The 21,521-nt window shown below is 40.8% G+C and overlaps 1 protein-coding gene and 1 pseudogene across 2 annotated transcripts in view; one reads left to right on the forward strand and one right to left on the reverse strand.

The window, feature by feature from the left end:
• The window catches only part of GOLGA5 (golgin A5), a 29,907-nt gene extending 27,087 nt beyond the window's left edge, over positions 1 to 2,820 (reverse strand). Inside the window, exons 1-2 of one of the 2 annotated variants that reach the window (XM_036735226.1) lie at positions 2,536 to 2,820; positions 402 to 966 (exon numbers count right to left, since the gene is read on the reverse strand). In XM_036735226.1, the coding sequence (XP_036591121.1) occupies positions 402 to 948 (547 nt within the window). In that variant the 5' untranslated portion in view covers positions 949 to 966; positions 2,536 to 2,820. The other variant, XM_036735227.1, reaches the window with a different exon arrangement.
• Positions 2,006 to 20,790, forward strand: LOC118829913 (annotated as a pseudogene).
• The last annotated feature ends 731 nt before the right edge of the window (positions 20,791 to 21,521 follow it).

Here is a 21,521-nt window from a genome sequence, read left to right on the forward strand (position 1 = left end):
ATAAATTCAAAGAATACAATTTTAAAATTCCAGACAACAGCATTCTTAAATCTCATAAAATGCCCTTATTTTGGTGTCCTAAATATTGCGGCAGATCAATTTTGAGGTAAGTTCTAAGATTCTGGGCTGAATAAATGATTACCTTACATGTAACATTTCAAGGCCCTTTGCTGTGAAAATGCTAAAGAATATCAGTGTTCATTGCTGTTACGCTAAGCACACGCTGCTGTTCGATTCTGGGTCAAGTATCTCTGACCAGGTACCCCTCAGACTAGGAACAGACTAGAAGACGGTGGATCAGAAATACCACTGGAACTTCTTTATGCCATGGCTTCATATCCAATTTACACTACTGCTTTTAACACTGTAATTCAAAATGACATATAGGACTAATGAGCTACCATGGCCTTGACTCCTGGTAGAGTTTTCTTCAGTAGTTTTGATGCTGGGTGCCCCGGTAGACACAGAACTAATGCTTGGTGTCCGAGAATGACTCTGAATAGCCGCCTTGCCCCTTTCTTTTTTAGTTTCAACCCTTCCATTAGGTTCCTTCTCCGAGCTATTGAGGAAATCAAATAGCAATTCATCATCAGGTTCAGACTTTTTTCTTCGAACAAAGTGGGAAGAAGGCCTAGGAGTAGATGTAGTTTCACCCAGGTGGGAAGCCTCCACTGATGTCCTAGATCCCACTTTCACATTGGCAGTCCCTGCTAAAATGGTAGCCTTTTGATGTCTAATATGATCTGCTGCAGAAGAAATGTAATTAGCTTTAGACACAGTCTGATATGTCAAGTCTGTGTTTTGTTGATGCAGTTCAGGATATTCAGTGTCTGTGTTATATATCATGTTACTGATGTTTTCTTTTTTACTAAGAGCTGTTGCAGCCCCTTGGTCAACTCTGTTCAGAAGGTCCTCAGCTTTTCCAGCAAGATCCGCAAACCAAGACATGATGGAAGTTGTAGAACCCTACAGAATCCAAAACACCAAATTAGTAATGTAACATAGTACTTTTACCAACGTTATCATTACAGCAAAATTTACACATAACATAAAGACAGTAAGCTGTAATAGATGGCATAAGTATTTCAGGTAGTAACTGATAATAAAATTTTCATAGTTAATTAAAAAAAAAGTACTGATAATTCAGCAAATATTGAGTGCCCACCATGCAGCAAGCACTGTAGTAGATAATACAAAAGGTACAAAGAAACTAGAAATCCTGCCCCCACACAATTCAGTCTTTTTAGAGTTTCTTTTAAGGATACTGATAAATAATGAAGTAAAGGAAACATAAAGTCTCCTAAAATAGACTAAAAATAATGCAACGTAATGTTGCAGAAAGGGCACTAGAGTTAGGACAAGGGTCAGAATACCACTTTTAACACTAGTTGTATGACTACAGGCAAGACATTTAACCTCTCTGAGCCTCAATTCCTTCATCTGTAAAAGTGGGATAATATCTGTAGCACCTACCTCACATAATTGTTGGAAAAGCACTTTGCAAACTTTAGAGCTATATATATGTCTGTCATTATCACTACCTCCATGTTAAAATGCAGAGTTATCATGGTTACCTTTAAATTTGAGACAAGGCAGTTCATATTTGTTGTTTAAGTTTTACAATGACGATCCCTAAAAACCCTAATTCTAGAAATTAAACCAATTAAGGCAAAATACAGGATGAATTGCTAGATCATAAATTTATGATGTAAACAGGAGTAAGCCCCCAAACTACCTTAATACCAGCCTAGCAATCTTTCCTAATGATCAAAATGCACTTACCACTTATCCCCTGCCTTGCACTGTAAATTGAACAATTATGCTCCAAACTAAAAGCATTTGCCATAAAGCTGATTGCCCAATTAAACACTATAAAATAATTAATACGCAAGTGACCTATAAAAAGAAAACTGAGAAGGTTCTCAAGCTAGCCCCGTTTCTTTCAGTCTAGCCTCTTACAAACTACAAACTGATGAGATGATTCCTCAAGCAGGGGCTTCCAGAGATGGAAAAAGAAAAAGGTGACAGTGGCCGGGAGCCTCCGTGCCAAAGCCAGGGCCATAACCAAAAAGCCGATTATTAAGTTCGTAACCTCAGACACTCATTATAGAACAAAATATTAGAGGGGGCCCATAAAGCTGGAATTTTTAACCAGAGGTTTCGGAAGTGGGGCGGGGGTGAACTTGGGGGTAAGTGGTGTCTTTTGTAACCCTATGTATTTCACTTTATGCATTTTAGAATATTATTCTGAGAAAGGAGTTCATAGGCATCACCAGCTTGCCAAAGGGCTCCACAACTCGCAAAAAGGTTAAGACCCCTCCCCCCTGACCTTTTAAAGAGGGAAAGGAGGGGCTAGGGAGAGGAAGGGGCGACGAGACACTAGCGGGGGCGGGAAGTAGAGAGTGGGTTGGCGAGGGAAAGGAAGAGGAGGGTGACGGGCCTCACTTTTTGCTCCTGGATAAGGAAAGAAGGGGTCCGTCCTCAGCCGTTAACCGCCCACCCGGGCAGAGGCCTCAGGCCGCGCCTCCACCTCACCTGACTGCGTCAGTTCCCGGGCCTGGAGCGAAGGAATGGCCGACTGCCCTCCTCCTCCTTTTCTCCTTATTTTTTTCCCCCAATTCCTCCTCCTCCTTCCTCCGAGGGAGGAAGGAGGGAGCCGACGGACACTCGCGCAGCGCCCCGGCACCAGTCAGTCCCCTTATCTCCGCTCTCTCTTCCGGGAGACGTGGAAGGGCGGTGTGAGGACCCCAAAACAGAGTGTCCACGGCACTGCCGGAGCCAAGGCTCTAAACATTGAGCGGCGAAGGCGACGAGAGCCCCGGGGTCCTAGGTTAAGGCCACGCCCTCCTTTCTCTGGCTGGACCAACCGAGGGAGGGGCGGGACTAGGCACGCACGTGACTCGTGCAGCCTACCAAGACTTTTCAGCCGATCTGCGGGTGGTGGTGATGGTGGCAACAACTCCAGGCCACACCCACTTGGGGAAGGGCCAAACGGTCCTACCGGGTGAGTGACGGGAGATCGACCCTGTACAGAAGAATTCTACTGCCCGCCTCCTGCCAGGTGACCTCAGACTTGGGCTCTTGGTTAACTTCACCGAGTGGGCAGGTAACTAGCTACCTGAAGTAGAGAGGAGGCCTATGGGACTGTATTTTGTAAGCTACTGGAAGGAACGTCACATCCGTATGCAATTTCAATGACCCAAGGCAAGGCGGGGCTCAACTTCTGGAAGAGTGGAAGCCAATCACTCAACCAACTTTTATTAAACCCACTTTGTGCCACGCACTTTGCTAAGTGCCGGGGGTACAAAGACAAAAAGAAACAACCCCTGCCCTCGAGGAGCTTGCGTTCCAGTGGGGGAGACAGCACGTGGGAACGTAGATGGTCTGCAATAAACACGAATCGAATACAAAGTAACTTTGATGGGAAAGGCGCTAGCAGCTTGATAGGCAGGAAAGGATGCCCAACGTAGACGGCCCTGGACCTTAGTCTCGAAGGAAACTGAGGATTCCTTGATGTACAGGCGCGGAGCCACAGCGTTCTAGGAAGGGAAGGCAGTGCAAAGGGAAGGAGCGTAGCCTATGAAGAACACAAAGTCAATATGGCCAGACCGTAGAGAGCGTGGAAGTAATGTTTAAGTGAACCAAAAAGGTAAAAAGAGCTTTAAATGCCACCACCCCCCCCCCGCCCCGAGGGCTCTTATATTTGATCCTGAAGATATTAGAGAACTGCTGGAGTTTGTTGAATAGGGGAGTCATGTGGTCAGCCAGATGTTTAGGAAAATCACTTTGGCAGCTTTGCGGAAGACTGATTGATTTGGGGAGACACTTGAGGCCGAGAGACAAGGCAATTACGGGTAAGAGTTAAGGTCCAAAATGATGAGGGCCTGAAGTAGGTCCTTGGCCGACTGCGTGGGTGGAGAAAAGGTGGTATATGTGAGAGACGATATGGAGCTAGAAAGGTCACGATTTAACTGACTGGGAGAAGTCAGGATCGGGAGTTGGGGAAGATACCATGGTTGTAAACTTGGGGGCCTGGAAGGATACCTTGAACAGTAATAAGAAAGGAAGAGAAGGGGAGGGAAGATAATAAATTCTGGTTTTGAACATGTTAAATTCAGGATGACTATGAGACATCCAGCTTGAGAATGTCCAAAAGGCTATTGATGATAGAGAGTTAGAGTTCAGAAGTAAGACAGGGGGTAGATATGTAGATTTAAAAGTCATCGCCATAGAAATGATAACTGAACCCATGGAAAATGATGAGTTTTCCAAATGAGAGCATGTAGAGAAAAAAAAGAAAAGGGTACAGGACAGAATTTTGAGATACACTTAAAGGTAGTAGCAATGACAAGGATCATGATCAAGTCAATATGAAGGCAAATAGAATTATTTATAATGTTAAGAATCCCTTGATTCCTCCCTGTTAAATTTGTTAGGAAATCTGGATAACATCAAGGCCAAATCCATCATTTTACATATGAGAAAACTGGGAGTGAGTTGCCCAAGAGCATATAGTTACTTAATAGCAGAACTAGAACAAGAACCCAAGTTCCCCGATAATAGGCGCTTAATAAATATTGAATGAGCCCAAAGCATGTCATGTAGCGGGAAGAATGTTTGGGAGTCTAGGCTTCACTAGCAAACAGCTATGTGATCATGGACAAATTTCTTTATTTACTTCAAGTTGCTTTAATCTTACTGTGCTAATCTACCACTTTCAAGAGGCTTCGTTGAGAATAAAATGAGATATTTAAAAAGCACTATAAAATGATCCTATGTGTAAATACAAGACAGTGTTACATATTAGAGACTCATGGTATCATATAATTGCAACACTGAAGCTTTTGCAAAGGAACATATTTACTTCATAAGTAATAATCACAAACATACAAGCTCATTCCGCCTAAAGCATGGGAGGCTTTATTCTCTTGCCTTTGCAGCACCTCAATCTTTGGGGAGAAAAAGGATTAGGTTCATAGTTCAGCTCAGTTCCCATAGAGCACAATCCCAGTTCCAACCGCAAAGCCCACCCTACCTCCCAGGAGGCCCAAGAACCCTGGATTCTCCTGGCTGGCTGTACCTTCAGTCTTGGCTCCAAGGTCATCATGGCTTGTCCTCCTCGCCTGTGGAGAGCACTCTGGACAGCTGAAACTGAGAAGGACAAACAACACAGAACAGAAACAAACACCACCAGACCCGTTTCTTAGAGCTGAGGTAAAAGAGAGGAAAACAGGGGAAGGAGAGTCCTTCCCCTTTCAGTGGCTCAGTTCATGGTGCCCATACAGTTGGGCAAAGCAGGTATGAATAACCTAAAAGAGTAAGGCTAAAAAGATGGTGGAAAGAGAGAGAATTGCTCCTCTTACCACTTTTAAAGATGCAGGCAGCCAATCAAGGAAACTACCCCTACCAATGTGGTAGAGGAAGCCAAACTGGGCATGCTCAAAAGGCCAGCCCTGGTCACATGATATTAGACTTTTAGTATAAAGCTCCCTAAGGGGCAGCACAGTGGCTGGCACATAGTAAGCACTTAATAAATGCTTGTTAACTGGTTGACCTAACTCATTATACAAATAATAGGATCCAGGGCTGAAAGGTCCCTTAGAGCCTAACCACCTAGCCTAACCCTTTCATTTTATAGCTAAATAAGCTGAACCTCAGAGAAGGTTAAATGACTTGCTCCCCAGGGGTGTGTTGGAGCCAGTTCCTGCCCAGGTTTGAGATCTGATTTTTAAATTTTCAACATGAGCATTTATACTTCAGAAGTTGGCAAATAGCTACAAATGAGGGCTTCATTCACGAGTGGGAACCTGCAGCCTCAAGACCACATGTGGTCCTCTAGGTCCTCGAGTGCAGTCCTTTGACTGAACCCAAACTTCACAGAACAAATCCTCTTAATAAAAGGATTTGTTCTGTAAAACTCGGACTCAGTCAAAAGGCCTCACCCGGGGAACTAGGAGGCCACATGTGGCCCAGAGGCCACAGGTTCCCAACCTCTGGCTTAATTTATTGTTTTGTTGATTGCCTAGACTCAAAAAAATGATGAAGAAATGCTAATAATGCAGGTTAAACCTAGAAGTGTGTCAGGTATCCTTTTTTTCTTTCTACAGAGCCAGTTGTTAAACATTTACTAATACACACCTACCACATGATATCCATTATTGGGCAAGAAGAGTAAAAAGAATTGTTCCAAAATAATATGATTGAAGTTATTATTGAACTGAATGAAATAAAATGTAAATAAATAGTGGTACTCCAGTGTGCTCTCATCCTTGGCTTAATCAATTAACTGTAACTTTAGATAAAATACTTCCCCTCTCTGGACCTTGTATCAGTAAGGCAAGATTCATGACCTCGAGGATGACCATGAACATGCCTGTATGGTTCAGAATCGCAAAGTATGAAAAACTCTCTAGGTAGAAGGCAGAGGAAGTATAACATTTATTTGGACAGCAGAGGATCAGATCCCAAGACCAATAACTCCAATTCGATATGGCAGTAATTATATTCCAAAACCAGTAATCCCACCTCAATATAGCAACAAGAAAATTATAACACAGTATTATAGCAACAAGTCATCCTGTAACCTCTCCCCCTGCTGGGCCCCGTAAACACTCACGAATCCTAAGTGTCTCTTTGCCTGTGTTCTCTCCCCATTTAGTTCTCTTGTCTCCAAAGCTCCCTGGTTTCCACTCCATTCTCCCCTCCAAACTCTTTCTGCGACTCTGTCCTCTCAGAGTTCTTACTTCTCCTCCTTGTGCTAGATTCTGAATTCTTATTTCTGACTTCTGAATTCTCAGTTCTCAATGGCTACCTTCTGGGTGTATATGCTCTTTTTAGGTTTTTAGGCCTGAGGGCTTCATGCCCAATCAACAAAAGGGTGTGGGTCTGATGCTTAGAGCCTAGTAAGTAAAGGGAGTAGGCCTGCCTACAAACAAACCTCTAATTGATCTTCCCTTAATTGGCCCCACCTGAGGTCCATTGAAGGGGGGGGTGGGGGGAGGTGGGAATCTTTAATCACTGATTGGCATCACAGACCTCCAGTTTCTCCTTTATAAAATAAGAGAATTGAACTACATGATCACTAAAATCCCTTTAAATCCACGTTCAGACTTCTGGCCAAGGTAGCTTAAAATGCCCCGCTCCCAAATACTCTCCAGCCAAACCCTGAGGTTTGTACTAGACTAAATAACGATCAAGAAGTCAAATGACAAAATACAGTGACTTCTTCCACCTTAGAACTGCAGAAGAGGTCAATAGGAAAGGCCGTTACTAGCAAAGGCAGTGCCAGTATTTCCCAGAATAACCAGAGAGGGAACAGGGACACATGGCCTGCAAGGCTCTGTGTATAGAGGCAGCGATAGTAGAGGGTTTACCTGAGAAATCTCTATAGTCAGAAAATACCAAGATTGGAAGCTTGAAAACCAGTGAGCACTTGCATTAGGAATGTCCAGTTTGGTGCCTCAGCACTCAGATTTGGATATCCCAGGCCTAGGGATTCTAAGGTTCCTTCTTCTGTGTCCTGAGACACCAGAAAAGACTTTGAAAATCCAGTGCAAGAAGTGATGCTTGGCCATGGCACAAAGCTGTAACTCAGGAACTAAAGCTGGGGAGATTAGTAAATCAAAGAAAATTCCTGTTAGTATCAAAAATTATTGCAAGTTTGAATACTCCCCAAAATGAGACTGCAATTCCGTAACAACTACAAACAAAAACTCAAAGGGAAAAAATGAATTTTATACAAATACTACATGAATACTTGAAGAAAGGAAGTAAAGCATCAAAAATTAAATAAAAACTCTTGAGGAAAGAATTGGGAGAACAAATAGCCTAGAATAGAAAGTAGTAAATCTTACCTAAGCTCTTGCTTAGGTAAGCTGTTGGCTCACTGAAACCTATAATAGAACAGAACTCACTGTCTCCCTAAGACAGCAAGAAATATTAGAACAAAACCAAAAGATTAAAAAAAATAGGGGAAAATGTAAGACATCTGATGTCAAAAAGAAATGACCTGCAAAACTGGTCCAGGAAAAATAACTAAAGAATTATTCAACTCACTGAAAACCATGATTTTTTAAGAATTAGTTTATTTATTCATTTTTAGTTTTTAACATTCATTTCCATAAGCTTTGGAATTTTAAATTTTCTCCTCCTCTCCCTTCCCCAAAATGGCATGCAGTCTGATATATGCTCTCTCTATATATTCATATTAAACATATTTTCACATTAGTCATGTTGTAAAGAAGAATTAGGACCAATGGGAGGAACCACGAGAAAGAAGATACAAAACAACAACAAAAGAAAGAGAGCAAATAGTCTGCTTCAAACTGCATTCAGATTCCATTGTTCTTTCTCTGGAGTGGATGGCATTTTCTATCATGAGTCTTTTGGAGGTGTCCTAGGTCCTTGCATTGCTGAGAAGAGCCAAGTCTATGAAAGTTGGTCATTGCACAATGTTGCTGTTACTGTTCCCCTGATTCTGCTCACTTCACTCAGCACCAGTTGATATATGTCTTTCCATATTTTTCTAAAGTCCACCTGCTCATCATTTCTTATGGCACAATTGTATTCCATTATATTCATATGCCACAACTTGTTCAGCCATTCCCCAGTCAATGGGCATCACCTCAATTTCCGATTCTTGGCTACCACAAAGAGAACTGCTATAAATATTTTTGTACATATCAGTCCTTTTCCCATTTTTGTAATCTCTTTGGGATACAAACCTAGAAGTGGTATTGCTGGGTCAAGGGGTATGCACATTTTTATAGCTCTTTGGGCAGAGTTCCAAATTGCTCTCCAGAAAGGTTGGATGAGTTCATAACTCAACCAACAATACATTAGTGTTCCAATTTTCCAACATTTATCATTTTCCCATTTTGTCATGTTAGCCAAGCTAATAGGTGTAATGTGGTACCTCAGAGCTGTTTTGACTTGCATTTCTCTAATCAAGAGTGATTTAGAGCATTTTTTTCATATGACTATAGATAGCTTTAATTTCTTTGTCTGAAAAGTGCCTCTTCAGATCTTTTGACCATTTCTCAATTGGGGAATGACTTGTATTCTTATAAATTTGACTCAGTTTTCTATATATTTGAGAAATGAGGCCTTCATCAGAGATACGGGCTATAAAAATTGTTTCCCAGCTTTCTGCTTCCCTTCTAATCTTGGTTGTGTTGGCTTTGTGCAAAAACTTTTCAATGTAATGTAATCAAAATCATCCATTTTGCATTTTATAATGTTCTCTATCTCTTGTTTGGTCATAAATTCTTCCCTTCTCTATAGATCTGACAGGTAAACTCTTCCTTGTCCTCCTACTTTGCTTTTAGCATTAGCCTTTTTTAAAAATTATTTATTTATTTATTTAGTATTTTTCCTTTTCAGCATTGATTTTCACAAGAGTTTGAATTACAGATTTTCTCCCCATTTCTACCCTCCCCCCCACTCCAAGATGGCATATATTCTGGTTGCCCCGTTCCCCAGTCAGCCCTCTCTTCTGTCACCCCATTCCCGTCCCATCCCCTCTTCCCTTACTTTCTTGTAGGGCAAGATAGATTTCTATGCCCCATTGCCTATATATCTTATTTCCTAGTTGCATGCAAAAACTTTTCTTCTTGAACATCTGTTTTTAAAACTTTGAGTTCCAAATTCTCTCCCCTTTTCTCTCCCCACCCACCCTCCCTTAGAAGGCAAGCAATTCCACATAGGCCACATGCGTATCATTATGTAAAACCCTTCCACAATACTCATGTTGTGAAAGACTAACTATATTTTGCTCCTTCCTGTCCTATCCCCCTTTATTCAATTTTCTCCCTTGACCCTGTCCCTTTTCAAAAGTGTTTGCTTTTGATTACCTCCCCCCCCATCTGCCCTCCCTTCTATCATCCCCCCTTTTTTAATCTCCTTCCTCCTCCTTTCCTGTGGGATAAGATATCCAATTGAGTGTGTATGTTATTCCTTCCTCAGGTCAAATCCGATGAGAGCAAGATTCACCCATTCCCCCTCACCTGCCCCCTCTTCCCTTCCTACAGAATGCTTTTTCTTGCCACTTTTATGTAAGATAATTTACCCCATTCTATCTCTCCCTTTCTCCCTCTCTCAATATATTCCTCTCTCATCCCTTCATTTGATTTTATTTTTTTAGATATTATCCCTTCATATTCAACTCACCCTGTGCCCTCTGTGTATATATGTGTGTGTGTGTGTGTGTGTGTGTGTGTGTGTATTCCCTTCAGCTACCCTAATACTGAGGTCTCATGAATTATATACATCATCTTTCCATGTAGGAATATGAACAAAACAGTTCAACTTTAGTAAGTCTGTTATGATTTCTCTTTTTTGTTTACCTTTTCGTGCTTCTCTTGATTCTTGTGTTTTAAAGTCAAATTTTCTATTCAGCTCTGGCCTTTTCACTGAGAAAGCTTGAAAGTCTTCTATTTTATTGAAAGTTCATATTTTGCCTTGGAGCATGATACTCAGTTTTGCTGGGTAGGTGATTCTTGGTTTTAATCCCAGCCCCATTGACCTCCAGAATATCATATTCCAAGTCCTTCGATCCCTTGATGTAGAAGCTCCTAGATCTTGTGTTATCCTGATTGTGTTTCCACAATACTCAAATTGTTTCTTTCTGGCTGCTTGCAGTATTTCCTCCTTGATCTGGGAGCTCTGGAATTTGGCGACAATATTCCTAGGAGTTTTCTTTTTGGGATCTTTTTGAGGAGGTGATCTGTGGATTCTTTCAATTTCTATTTTACCCTCTGGCTCTAGAATATCAGGGCAGTTCTCCTTGATAATTTCTTGAAAGATGATGTCTAGGCTCCTTTTTTGATCATGGCTTTCAGGTAGTCCAGTAATTTTTAAATTCTCTCTCCTGGATCTATTTTCCAGGTCAGTGGTTTTTCCAATGAGATATTTCACATTGTCTTCCACTTTTTCATTCCTTTGGTTCTGTTTTATAATGTCTTGATTTCTCATAAAGTCACTAGCTTCCACTTACTCCAATCTAATTTTTAAGGTAGTATTTTCTTCAGTGGTCTTTTGGACCTCCTTTTCCATTTGGGTAATTCTGCCTTTCAAGGCATTCTTCTCCTCATTGGCTTTTTGGAGCTCTTTTGCCAGTTGAGTTAGTCTATTTTTTAAGGTGTTATTTTCTTGAGTATTTTTTTGGGTCTCCTTTAGCCAGTCATTGACTTGTTTTTCATGGTTTTCTCAAATCACTATCATTTCTCTTTCCAATTTTTCCTCTACTTCTCTAATTTGCTTTTCCAAACCCTTTTTGAGCTCTTCCATGGCCTGAGACCAGTTCATGTTTTTCTTGGAGGCTTTTTATGTAGGCTCTTTGACTTTGTTGACTTCTTCTGGCTATATATTTTGGTCTTCTTTGTCACCAAAGAAAGATTCTAAAGTCTGAGTCTGAATCTGACTGTGTTTTCGCTGCCTGGCCGTGTTCCCAGCCAACTTACTTGACCCTTGAGTTTTTCAGCAGAGTATGACTGCTTGTAAAGTAGAGAGTACTTTGTCCCAAGCTTGAGGGGCTGCACTGTTGTTTTCAGAGCTACACAGCAAGTTCTGCCACACCAGCGCTCCTCCCCCCCAAGAACTGCCAACCTGGACCTGACTTAGATCTAAGCTGGCTCTGCACTCCCGCTCAGATATGCCACTTAATACCTCCTACCAGGTGGGCCTGGGGCAGGAAGCAACTGCAGCTGTAGTTCTGTAGCTGAACCACCTCCACTGCCCCTGGGGTGGTGTCCAGAACTGCAAACTCCTTTCACTCTGTCCCTGCAGCTTTTCCCACTAACCTTCTCTGTTGTCTTTGGTGTTTGTGGGTTGAGAAGTCTGGTAACTGCTGCAGCTCACTGATTCAGGGCACTAGCGCCTGTTCCGCCCGGCTTCCAGTCTGGTTGGTCCACGTGGCCCACACTGGACTCTGCTCCACTCTGCAAGTCCATGTGATAGACCTTACCCTGCGACCATCCAGGCTGTCCTGGGCTGAAGCCCTGCTTCCCTCTGCTATTTTGTGGGTTCTGCAGTTTTAGAATTTGTTCAGAGACATTTTTATAGATGTCTGGAGGGACCTGGGTGGGAGCTCACGCAAGTCCCTGCTTTCTAGCCGCCATCTTCTCAAGTGTGTCTTGTAAACAACATATTATAGGATGCTGGTTTTTAATCCACTCTGCTATCTGCTTCTGTTTTATAGGAGAGTTCTTCCCATTCCCATTCACAATTATGATTACTACCTGTGTATTTCCCTCCATCCCATTCTTCCTCCTGTTTGTCCTCTCTCTCTTTTCACCCTTTCTCTCCTCACCAGTGTTTTGCTTCTGTCTACCACCTCCCTGATCTGCCCTCTCTTCTGTCAGTCCCAAACCCACCCACCCATCCCCCTTTTACTTAATCTCCTCCTTTCTTATTTCCCTGTTGGGGAAGATAGATTTGTATATTCAACTGATTGTGTATGATTCCCTCTTTGAGCCAATATTGATGAGAGTAAGGTTCAAGTGATGCTCATCGCCCACCCTCCCATTTTCCCCTCCACTATAATAGGTCTCTTTCCTGCCTTTTCATGTGAAATAATTTACCCTATTCTACCTCTCCCTTCCTTCTGCACCCATTGTACTCCTCTTTCTCATCCCTTAATTTTTTTATGTCATTCCCTCAAATTCACCTTATACCTGTACCCTCTGTCTATGTATATCCCTTTTAGTTGTACTATTAATGATGTAATTTTTAAGTATTAAAAGTATCATCTCCCTGTGTAGGGAAGTAAAGAGTTTAGCTCTACAGAATTCCTTATGTTTTCTTTTCCCCTTTTACCTCTTTGTATTTCTCTTGATTCTTGATAAGGGAGGTCAATTTTTTGGTTAGTTCTGGTCTTCTCCTTATAAGAGCTTGAAATTCTTCTATTTCATTGAATTATTATTTTTCCCTTGGGATATTATGCTTAATTTTGCCAGGTAAGTGATGTTTGGTTGTAATCTTAGCTCTTTTGCTTTCCAGAATATCATGTTCTATGACCTCTGATACTTTAATGTGATCCTGATTGTGACTCCCTGATATTTGAATTGTTTCTTTCTGGCCACTTGTATATTTTCCTTGACCTGATAGTTCTGAAATTTGGCTATAATGGTCCTTGGAGTCTTTGCTTTGGGATCTCTTTCCTGAGGTGATTGGTGGATTCTTTCAATGCCCATTTTGCCCACTGGTTCCAGGACATCAGGGCAGTTTTTCTTGACAATTTCTTGAAAGATGCTGTCCAGGCCCTCCTTTTTGATTATGGCTTTCAGATAGTCCAGTGATTCTAATATTGTCTCTCTTGGATCTATTTTCCACATCAGTTGATTTTTCCATTAAGTATTTTACATTTTCTTCTATTTTTCATTCTGTTGAATTCGTTTGATTGATTCTTGATTTCTCATAGAGTCATTAGCTTCCACTTGCCCAATTCTAACTTCTAAGGTGTTTTTCTCATTTAGTTTTTGTACTTTGTTTTCCGCTTGGCTAGTTGTACTCTTTAAGGAGTTGTTTTCTTCTGTGGATTTTTGTATCTCCTTTTCCATTTGGCCAATTCTATTTTTTAGGCAGTTTTCCAAGCTTTTGACTCTTTTTCTCATGATTCTTTTGTATCACTCTCGTTTCTTCTCTCAGTTTTTCTTCTACTTCTCTTATATGATTTTTAAGCTTCTTTTTGAGCTCTTCCATGAGTTCTTTTTGGGCTTGAGACCACTTTCTGTTTTCCTTTGAGGTTTTGCCCATAGGTATTTTGACATTACTATGCTCTTCCAAGTTTGTGTCTTGGTCTTCCCTGTCACCATAATAACTTTCCATGGTCAGATTCTTTTTCTGTTGTTCTTTGCCAATCTTTTGTTTTTAAACTGTTTCCTTTCTTTTAAATTTGAGCTCTGCTCCTGGGGTGGAAGGGGCTTCTTGTGCCAGTGGCTGTAGGCCCTAGCTCTTTACCTGGTCCTGAACTGATGTTGCCCTGAGCGTCCACGGACAATCCCTCACATCTGGTGCCATGCTAAGGAGGTGGGAGTAGGGGATGGCTGGCACTGCTGGAGGCCATAGGGGTCTGGCAACTTACCTGGTACTGAGCGTGTCCTAGTGGTGGTGTCTGAGGCCCAGTTGGGTGTTTTCGCATTTCCCCAGGGCTACACTGAAGCCTGGGGAAGTCTGGCTGCTGGAGGATGCCTACTTGCCTGGAGCTACACTGAAGCATGTAGAGGCTCTTAGAGAGTTGGAATCTGCCCATTTCTCTGGCTGTTATAAGGCGTGTGGGTGAGGAGGGATCCTGGTGTTGGTGTTTGCCCACTCCACCAGACTGGAGCTCAGGATTTCCCACTGGCTTGCTGAGGTGGGGCTTGCTGCTGGCTTGCTAGGATGCTTCCTGTTCTGGAATTTGCTCCCCTTTTACTAGAATGAGATTTACCTTTCCTGCTGATCTTCTAAGTTTCTTACATTAGAAGATTGTTTCCCCCTGGTTTTTTTTTGCTGGTTCTGCTGTTCCAGGATTTGTTTTAAGGTCTTATTCTATGGTTGTTTGGAAGTGAATATGGGAGAGTTACAGTGGTTTACTGCTTACTCCACCATCTTGGCACTCAGAAGTTCCAGAAAAAAAATGCAGGATTCTTAAAGGCAAAAGAAACAGAATTACAACCAAGAATAACTTACTCTGCAAAGTTGAGTATAAAACCACTGAGGGGAAATAAGTGAACCTTTAAGGAATAAAAGATTTTCAGGTATTTTATGAAAAGACCAAAGTTGAGTAGGAACTTTGAAATACAAATACAGGAGTCCAGAATCCAGAAAGAAAAATTTATTTGAGCAATTGGAGGGAATTATAGGATGATGTAGTATGAATAGTCTAGTAGAAGGAGAAGAAACAAGTGTTCCTTCAGAATTTTAATGTCTTCAAAGGGTATTGAGGGAATTAAATTTAAAAAAAAATAGAGGTCTTAGGGGTGGGCTGATTCTATTTTGAGAATTTGATCAAAGGAAAAAGGAGGAAAGCTAAAAAGGAATATACTAATGTAGAGAAGAGAAAGAAGAGAAATGGAACTCTTCACAATTTGGGGAATATAAGAAGAAGAGTATAAAAACATGGAGGAAGGGATGAAGGGAATGAGCATTGGCCGAAACTTTTATCTGAAATGGACAAAAGAGGGTTGAACACACTCAGAATTTGGTGTAGAAATATATCAAGCAACAGGGGGAAAAGCGAGAATATATGGGAGAGGCTTAAGAGTAAGGCTAATACTGGCTAGGTAGTAGCTACAATTAAAACAAACTTCCTGATCCTAAACAATAGAATAAAGGGAAGAAGAAAAAGAAAGAAAAATAAACTGGAATCAAAAGTGGGGGAAAAGTGTGCTTTAAATTGCCTCAAACAATTGGAGAATGACTAAATAAATAAATAAATTAGGTATATGAATGTAAGGAATATTATTGCGCCACAAGAAATGACGGAAGAGACCATTTCAGGAAATCCTGGTGAGTACAAATTTCAGTGGAGAAGAACCAGGAGAATAATTTATACAGGAGCAGCAACATGATAAAGAAAAACTATTTGAAAGATGTAAACAATCTGATCAGTATCATCATTAATGAGGTCTTTAGAGGATCCATGATGAAATATGTTACTCATCTCCTGATAAGAGAAGTGATGAAACATACATTTTTGGATAGGACCACTGTGTGGATTAATTTTGCTTGACTATATTTATTTGTTACAAGGAGTTTTTATTTCTTTCACTTGTTTTTCTAATTGATAGGTAGGGGTAGCAATAGTGATGTCAGTAATAAGAGGAAGTCTATTATCACATTTCAAAAGTGCGCAAAAGAGAACAGAAGAAAATTCAGAAAGAAACACACACAAACTGGACAAATTTGAAAGTAATGTACTTGTATAACCTACATCAGATTATTTTCCATCTTGAGGAGTGGGGAGGGAGAGGGAAAAAAATTTAGAACTAAAAATCTTATAAAAAATGAATGTTGAAAAGTATCTTCACAGGTAATTGGAAAAAATAAAATACTATTTACAAAAAAAGGAAAGAAAGTAATATAGTATTTGATGTACTTTTTTAAAAAGTGAGTGGTATAAATGGAGATTCATGATTTCATAGAATTATCTTTTTGTGTTCTCTGTATATATATGGAAATGCCCTTTTTTGGTGTTTAAGTTTCAAATTTTAAAAGGAAAATATATATAAAAAAGGAAATAAATAGTTTCCCAGCTCCAGTCCTGGATGATTTTCTAGGATGTTCTGTGGTTCTGTGAGGCTCTTAGTTCTGTGTGCAATTCTGCCTATATGGCAGCAGGTGGCACCCAATACTGTTGAATAGATGATTATCATTTTTGCTTTCAAATCCTACTAACTAAAAGTCTGCCAGAAAACATAAGCTTATAATATGTGTTTGAATCGACTTGTGATCTTTTATACAGTATTTTAAGAGTTCTAAGGATAAATTCTTTCCAATTCTTAAATTCATTCATCTTAGACATCTTATACACTTTGAATCTTCTGGAATTCAAAGAAACCTTTGCCTTTTCCGCGAAACATATTCCTTGACAGTTCTGGCCATTACTTTGTTTATGCTGGCATCACACTGCCAGGGAAAGGGGTTATTATTCTCCTTACTTCCTGTTGATCTTTCCAGAGTCTCTTTCTGCTCTGGAAAGAAAACACTCAACAACTTCTTCTTTGAGGTTTACTCCATCCATCTGTATTAATCAGTCCGAGGATCTTTATTGCCATCACCTGTTGGCTTACAAATCGTTCTTCTTCCTTTCTAAAAGACTTTGGTAGCAAGTTCAAAGTCTTCCTCTACTACCCCATCCCTGCCTTTATACTTGGTGACTTCAGTACTCATATTGAAGTTTCTCCAAATACCTTAGCTTCCCAATTCATCAACCTCTTCAACTCCCATAACTCATATCTTTAAAAAAAAAAAAAGTTTTGTTGACATTCTTCTGTTTTATTTCTGTCATTTCCCAATGACTACCCTCTCCAATAGGACCCTCCCTTGCAATAGAATTAAACAAAATAAATCAACACATTGACCATGTCCTGTGATACATGCTTCATTCCACACTTTTGTTTACTACCTCTATGGCAAGGGGCATGTTTCACCTTCAGCCCCCTGAAATAATTACTTGTCACTGCATTGATCAGAATTCTGAAGCCAAAATGCAGGAGTAGATAGTCATCTGCTATAAGCAAACGTGAATGCCCCAGTTTTATTTTGGGTGATGGAAATCTCAAGCTAAATGAAATCTCTTCTAAGGAAGTATCTTATGTATGCAACAAAAGGATCATCTACCATAAGTACAAAAAGAAGAAAGCTGTGTAGAATCTGAATTAGTTTACTTCTACTGTGCCCTTCGAAGTGAAAAAATGAGATAGCCTGGGAAAATGTGGCAAACAGTAACTTGAGGATGATGGGCCTTTCTCCCTTGTGGCTCTGGGACTGTAGATCAAACTATTCCCTGGGAATGATCTCTTAGTCAGCTACTTGATTCTGGTTCCTATAAGTTCTCTTTCCTTCTTCTTTCTCTCCCACAGTATTCTTTTACTATGATGCCTTTGAATCCTTTTCTTTCAAGATTCTCTGTAGATATATCTTCTTCCCACAGACAGGCCCCTTTCCTTGTCTTTCTCTGAGTTTGCCTGCTTATCTTCCTTTTTCCTCCCTCCTTAGTTCTATCTTCTTGTTTCTTCCCTGATTCTTCCTGTGATTTAATAGAAAGAGCACTAGTGTATTCTTGTCAGAACTTAGTCACTGTGTGATATTGGGAATATAGCTTTCCTTCTCTAGTCATTTGTTTCCTCCACTGTGAAAAGAGCATCTTGGACTAAAAGACTTTTAAGTTCCCTTCTAGTTCTAAAAATCTAGGAGGTCCTGTTACAATTTGCTCATAGGCTGGTAGGTGTTCATTTTTATACTTTCTTAGATAGCTTTTAAAAATTGTAATAGACGTGTAACTGGGATTTTCAGTCAAAATGACAGAATGAGAGGTTTTATAAGAGCCAGGTGACGTGTGAAGTTCAAGAAACAAAATTTCTGGGTAATTAATCATTTTATTAGTTATGGTTAGCGAATAACTAGTAAAAGGATGATCATTTGGCCATCTCTCCAACTAAGACAGATCATGAAGGCCTAAGCTTATATGCCTTGGGAAGAGTGGATGTTTCTGACAGATAGCAATCAACTCTGATTGTTTAACAATTAATGAGAAGAATGAATATCGTCATAGGTGAACCTGTTCTAAGGAGGGGCTACCCAGCCCCCTCCAATGATTTTGATTATGTCACTCTTACTCCCAGACCACCCCTAGCCTTGGGCAGTCTAGGCAAAGAATCTATCCCCACTCCCACCTCCTTCCCCCACCACCCCAAGCCTGGGTAAAACATAATGGGCTTTCCCAGTTGGGTGAGGTCTGAACAAGATTGAGGAGAATGTTAAATCCAATCTCATTATCAGCCCTATTTTTCAGAGGCTAATTTGACCTAGTAGAGAATTAGAAAATAGGAAGGGAAAAATCCAGTATCTCCCCAATATTAGCAATTGACTTATTAATATAAGAGAAAAACAATCCTTGCTATCAGTCAGATTCCTCATCTGTCTCTCAAAATAATCAGCAAATAGAAATGCCAAAGATAAACAACCAAGAAAAAACATGTTATGATATTCTAAACTCCAGTGGATCTGTAATTCCATTAATCTGTGTCCTGCTTACAACCATGCAATTGCAACCTACCCATGTCAACTTACCCCGTGTAATGTTCATCCATGTCCTCTGTGTGGGTCAGAGACTACTACTCACATTAAAAATAGACAGAGACTGTTCTTGAGAGAGAAGGCAAAAAGGAATTGTATTGCATTCTCATGAGAAAGGATGCCACCCAAGTGGGTGCTGGGAGTGCAGGCTTCTACTTGGCACCCAAAGTCCCAATTTCAAATAAAGAATCCAAACAAAGTTATTTTGGGGTCTGTTCTCCCCATTACATTCCAGTCCCCTGTTCCAAGTCCTGAGGGGCGATGGGGTGGAAACCCTGGGGGTCCAAGGCACTTCCCCAACCCCAACAAAAACACATCCATGCCTCTGTCCTGGATCCCAAGCAGCCCAAGGGGGAGGCAGCAGAAAGGCACCCTTAGCCCCTTGCTGCAAAGTTTCTGTCTTGCCCCAGGGCTGAACTCCAAGTTCCTGGGTTCCAACTCCAGCTGGCCTCACCTGGCTTCTGCTGGAATGTAGGTGATTCTCCACCATTTCAATCCTCTCACCAAAGTCAGCTCCAAGGCAGCTCAGGACTTTCAGCTTTCCAAAGTTCCCATGCAGGCAGTCTTCTGCCCTGTCTGGATCAATATTTCGGCAGCTGAGGTCTGTTTCTTCTTTCTCCTCACCAGCCCCTCCTGCCAAATCTGCAAGACAGTCCTCCAGGGCCAGGTTTATCAGCTTAAGCCCTCGGAAGAAGGGATTATCTCCCTGGGCCCCGGCTCTGGGCCCCAGGGAAACCACTCCCAGCACTTCCACCGCCCTGTTTTCCTTCAGGCCTCTGTTGCTCCTGAGGCTCCATAGAACCATAACCACCCCAAGTATAAAGAGCAATCCAAAAACTGGGAAACATTCAGATACCCCAGTACCCCAAAAGGCCATGCTTTCCTTTTAAAAGGCAGATCCTGCCAACTATGCCATTTGTTTCAACAATCCAGCTAGCAAGCCCAACAACAAGCACGCTACCAGCACGCTGCAAAAGCCCAGGTTCTTTTGATCTGCTTTAGTAAGGAAAGCAATGTTAAGGGGCTGACAAATTTACTTTAATTCGACATACTAATGCCATTCACTTAGTTCAGGGGAAAAAGCCAGCACCCTGAACTTCAGAACAAATACAAACAAATTACAAACATCGACAGACAGACCTTGTCTGATTCAAATCCCAATACAGTTACCAGAGTTTAACAAAGTCCCAGCATCTGGGTTTACGAGCTGAAGGGCTCTTAGCTACAGCTGCCCAGAGTCTCCACGCCACCAAGAGTGAGAGCCCCCAAGCAAATGGCTCCGTCTTCTCTTCTTATACCGTTTCAGACATCATCATAGGTCATCTGAATGACCAGAACTTAGGCTCCTATGATTGGCTCTTGAGTTAGCACCTCCGCTTAGTACCCTGGGGGCTTCATACCCACATAGGCTTAGCACCTAATAGGGGTTTGGGCCTGGGGCTTAGTACCTAGTAAGACTCAATGAAATACACTGAATTAATCAAAGGAAACAAAAGCCAAACTCTTCAAGGGCACTTGGTTGAACTGAGTGCTAAGAGCCCATTTTGCTTACCAACACAGAGGAGGGAGTGCCAGACAAGTTAGCAGGGCAGAAGAAGATGTTAGTGGAAAAGCTATCCAACAGAAATTCAGGACTATCTGTCAGCGTTTGAGAATTCCCTTTGTTCTATGGATGAAATGCTGAAGACCATGATGTCAATTTCTAGAAATGAGTTATTACAAATGTTGGACCCACTTGAATAGGCCAAGTTGGATTTAGCTTCTGCTTATATATTGAGTTCAATATTTTGGGTTTACTTGACCACTCCAGGAGTTAATCCCAAGGAATATCCAGTAAAGCAGGAAATAGGTAGAATAAGAATATGTATGAACAGAGTCAAAGAAATTATAGACAAGAAAATGACTGTCAAACTGGATAAAGTTGCTGCTTCAAGATTTGTAAGAAATGCTCTCTGGGAAGCCAAACCAGAAAAAGGATCAAAGTCCTCAAATAAAGAAAAAAGTAAAAACTGAATCTTTGGTTTTGTTTGGTGAATATTCAGAAGTATTCCAGATTAACTTTTGGCCCTATCCCTTTAAAAATAGGTAGAAAATGAAAGAAGATTGTATTAAATTTCAGCTGGAGAAACTGGGTTTAAATATATGTTGGTATGACATCTTTCCTTGAAGTTTGTTACATAATGTGTCCCCCCCAATATTTTAATTGACTTTTCTAGTTCTTAAAAATTTGAAATTCATATCCATATTTTGTTAAATACTAAAGTGTAAATTATTACATTTCTGCTCAGTGTTTTTTATAAACATTTGCTTATTTAAATGCTCTTATGAATTACACGAATTCTGCAAGTGAAATTCAGTGTACCTCTGTTTTTAGTATATTGTGTTAAAAATGATGAAGTGACTAAATATTTCTTTCTAGTACAATTATTATGGTCGTGTCTTCTTTGTTTCTAGAAATCATTGATCTTTTAAAAATAAGTAATTGACATAGGATATTAACACCTAAAGAGTCATATATAGCTTACAACTCTTTGTCTACAACATTCATTTACAAACAAATGGAAATGTTATTTAAGTAAGAGTTGAGATTTCATGCTGAGGACTAGATTTTGAGTAAAGAATCACAAATTCTTTGACTCAGGAAGAATCCCAGATGTCATCTACTTTCAACACCTTCATTTTACCAGTGAAGGAACCACAGGCCAGAAGTGACTTGTTCCCATTCCTTTACTCTAAATTGCTGG

This window comes from Trichosurus vulpecula, chromosome 8 (genome assembly GCF_011100635.1).
Source record: "Trichosurus vulpecula isolate mTriVul1 chromosome 8, mTriVul1.pri, whole genome shotgun sequence".
NCBI lineage: Eukaryota > Metazoa > Chordata > Mammalia > Diprotodontia > Phalangeridae > Trichosurus > Trichosurus vulpecula.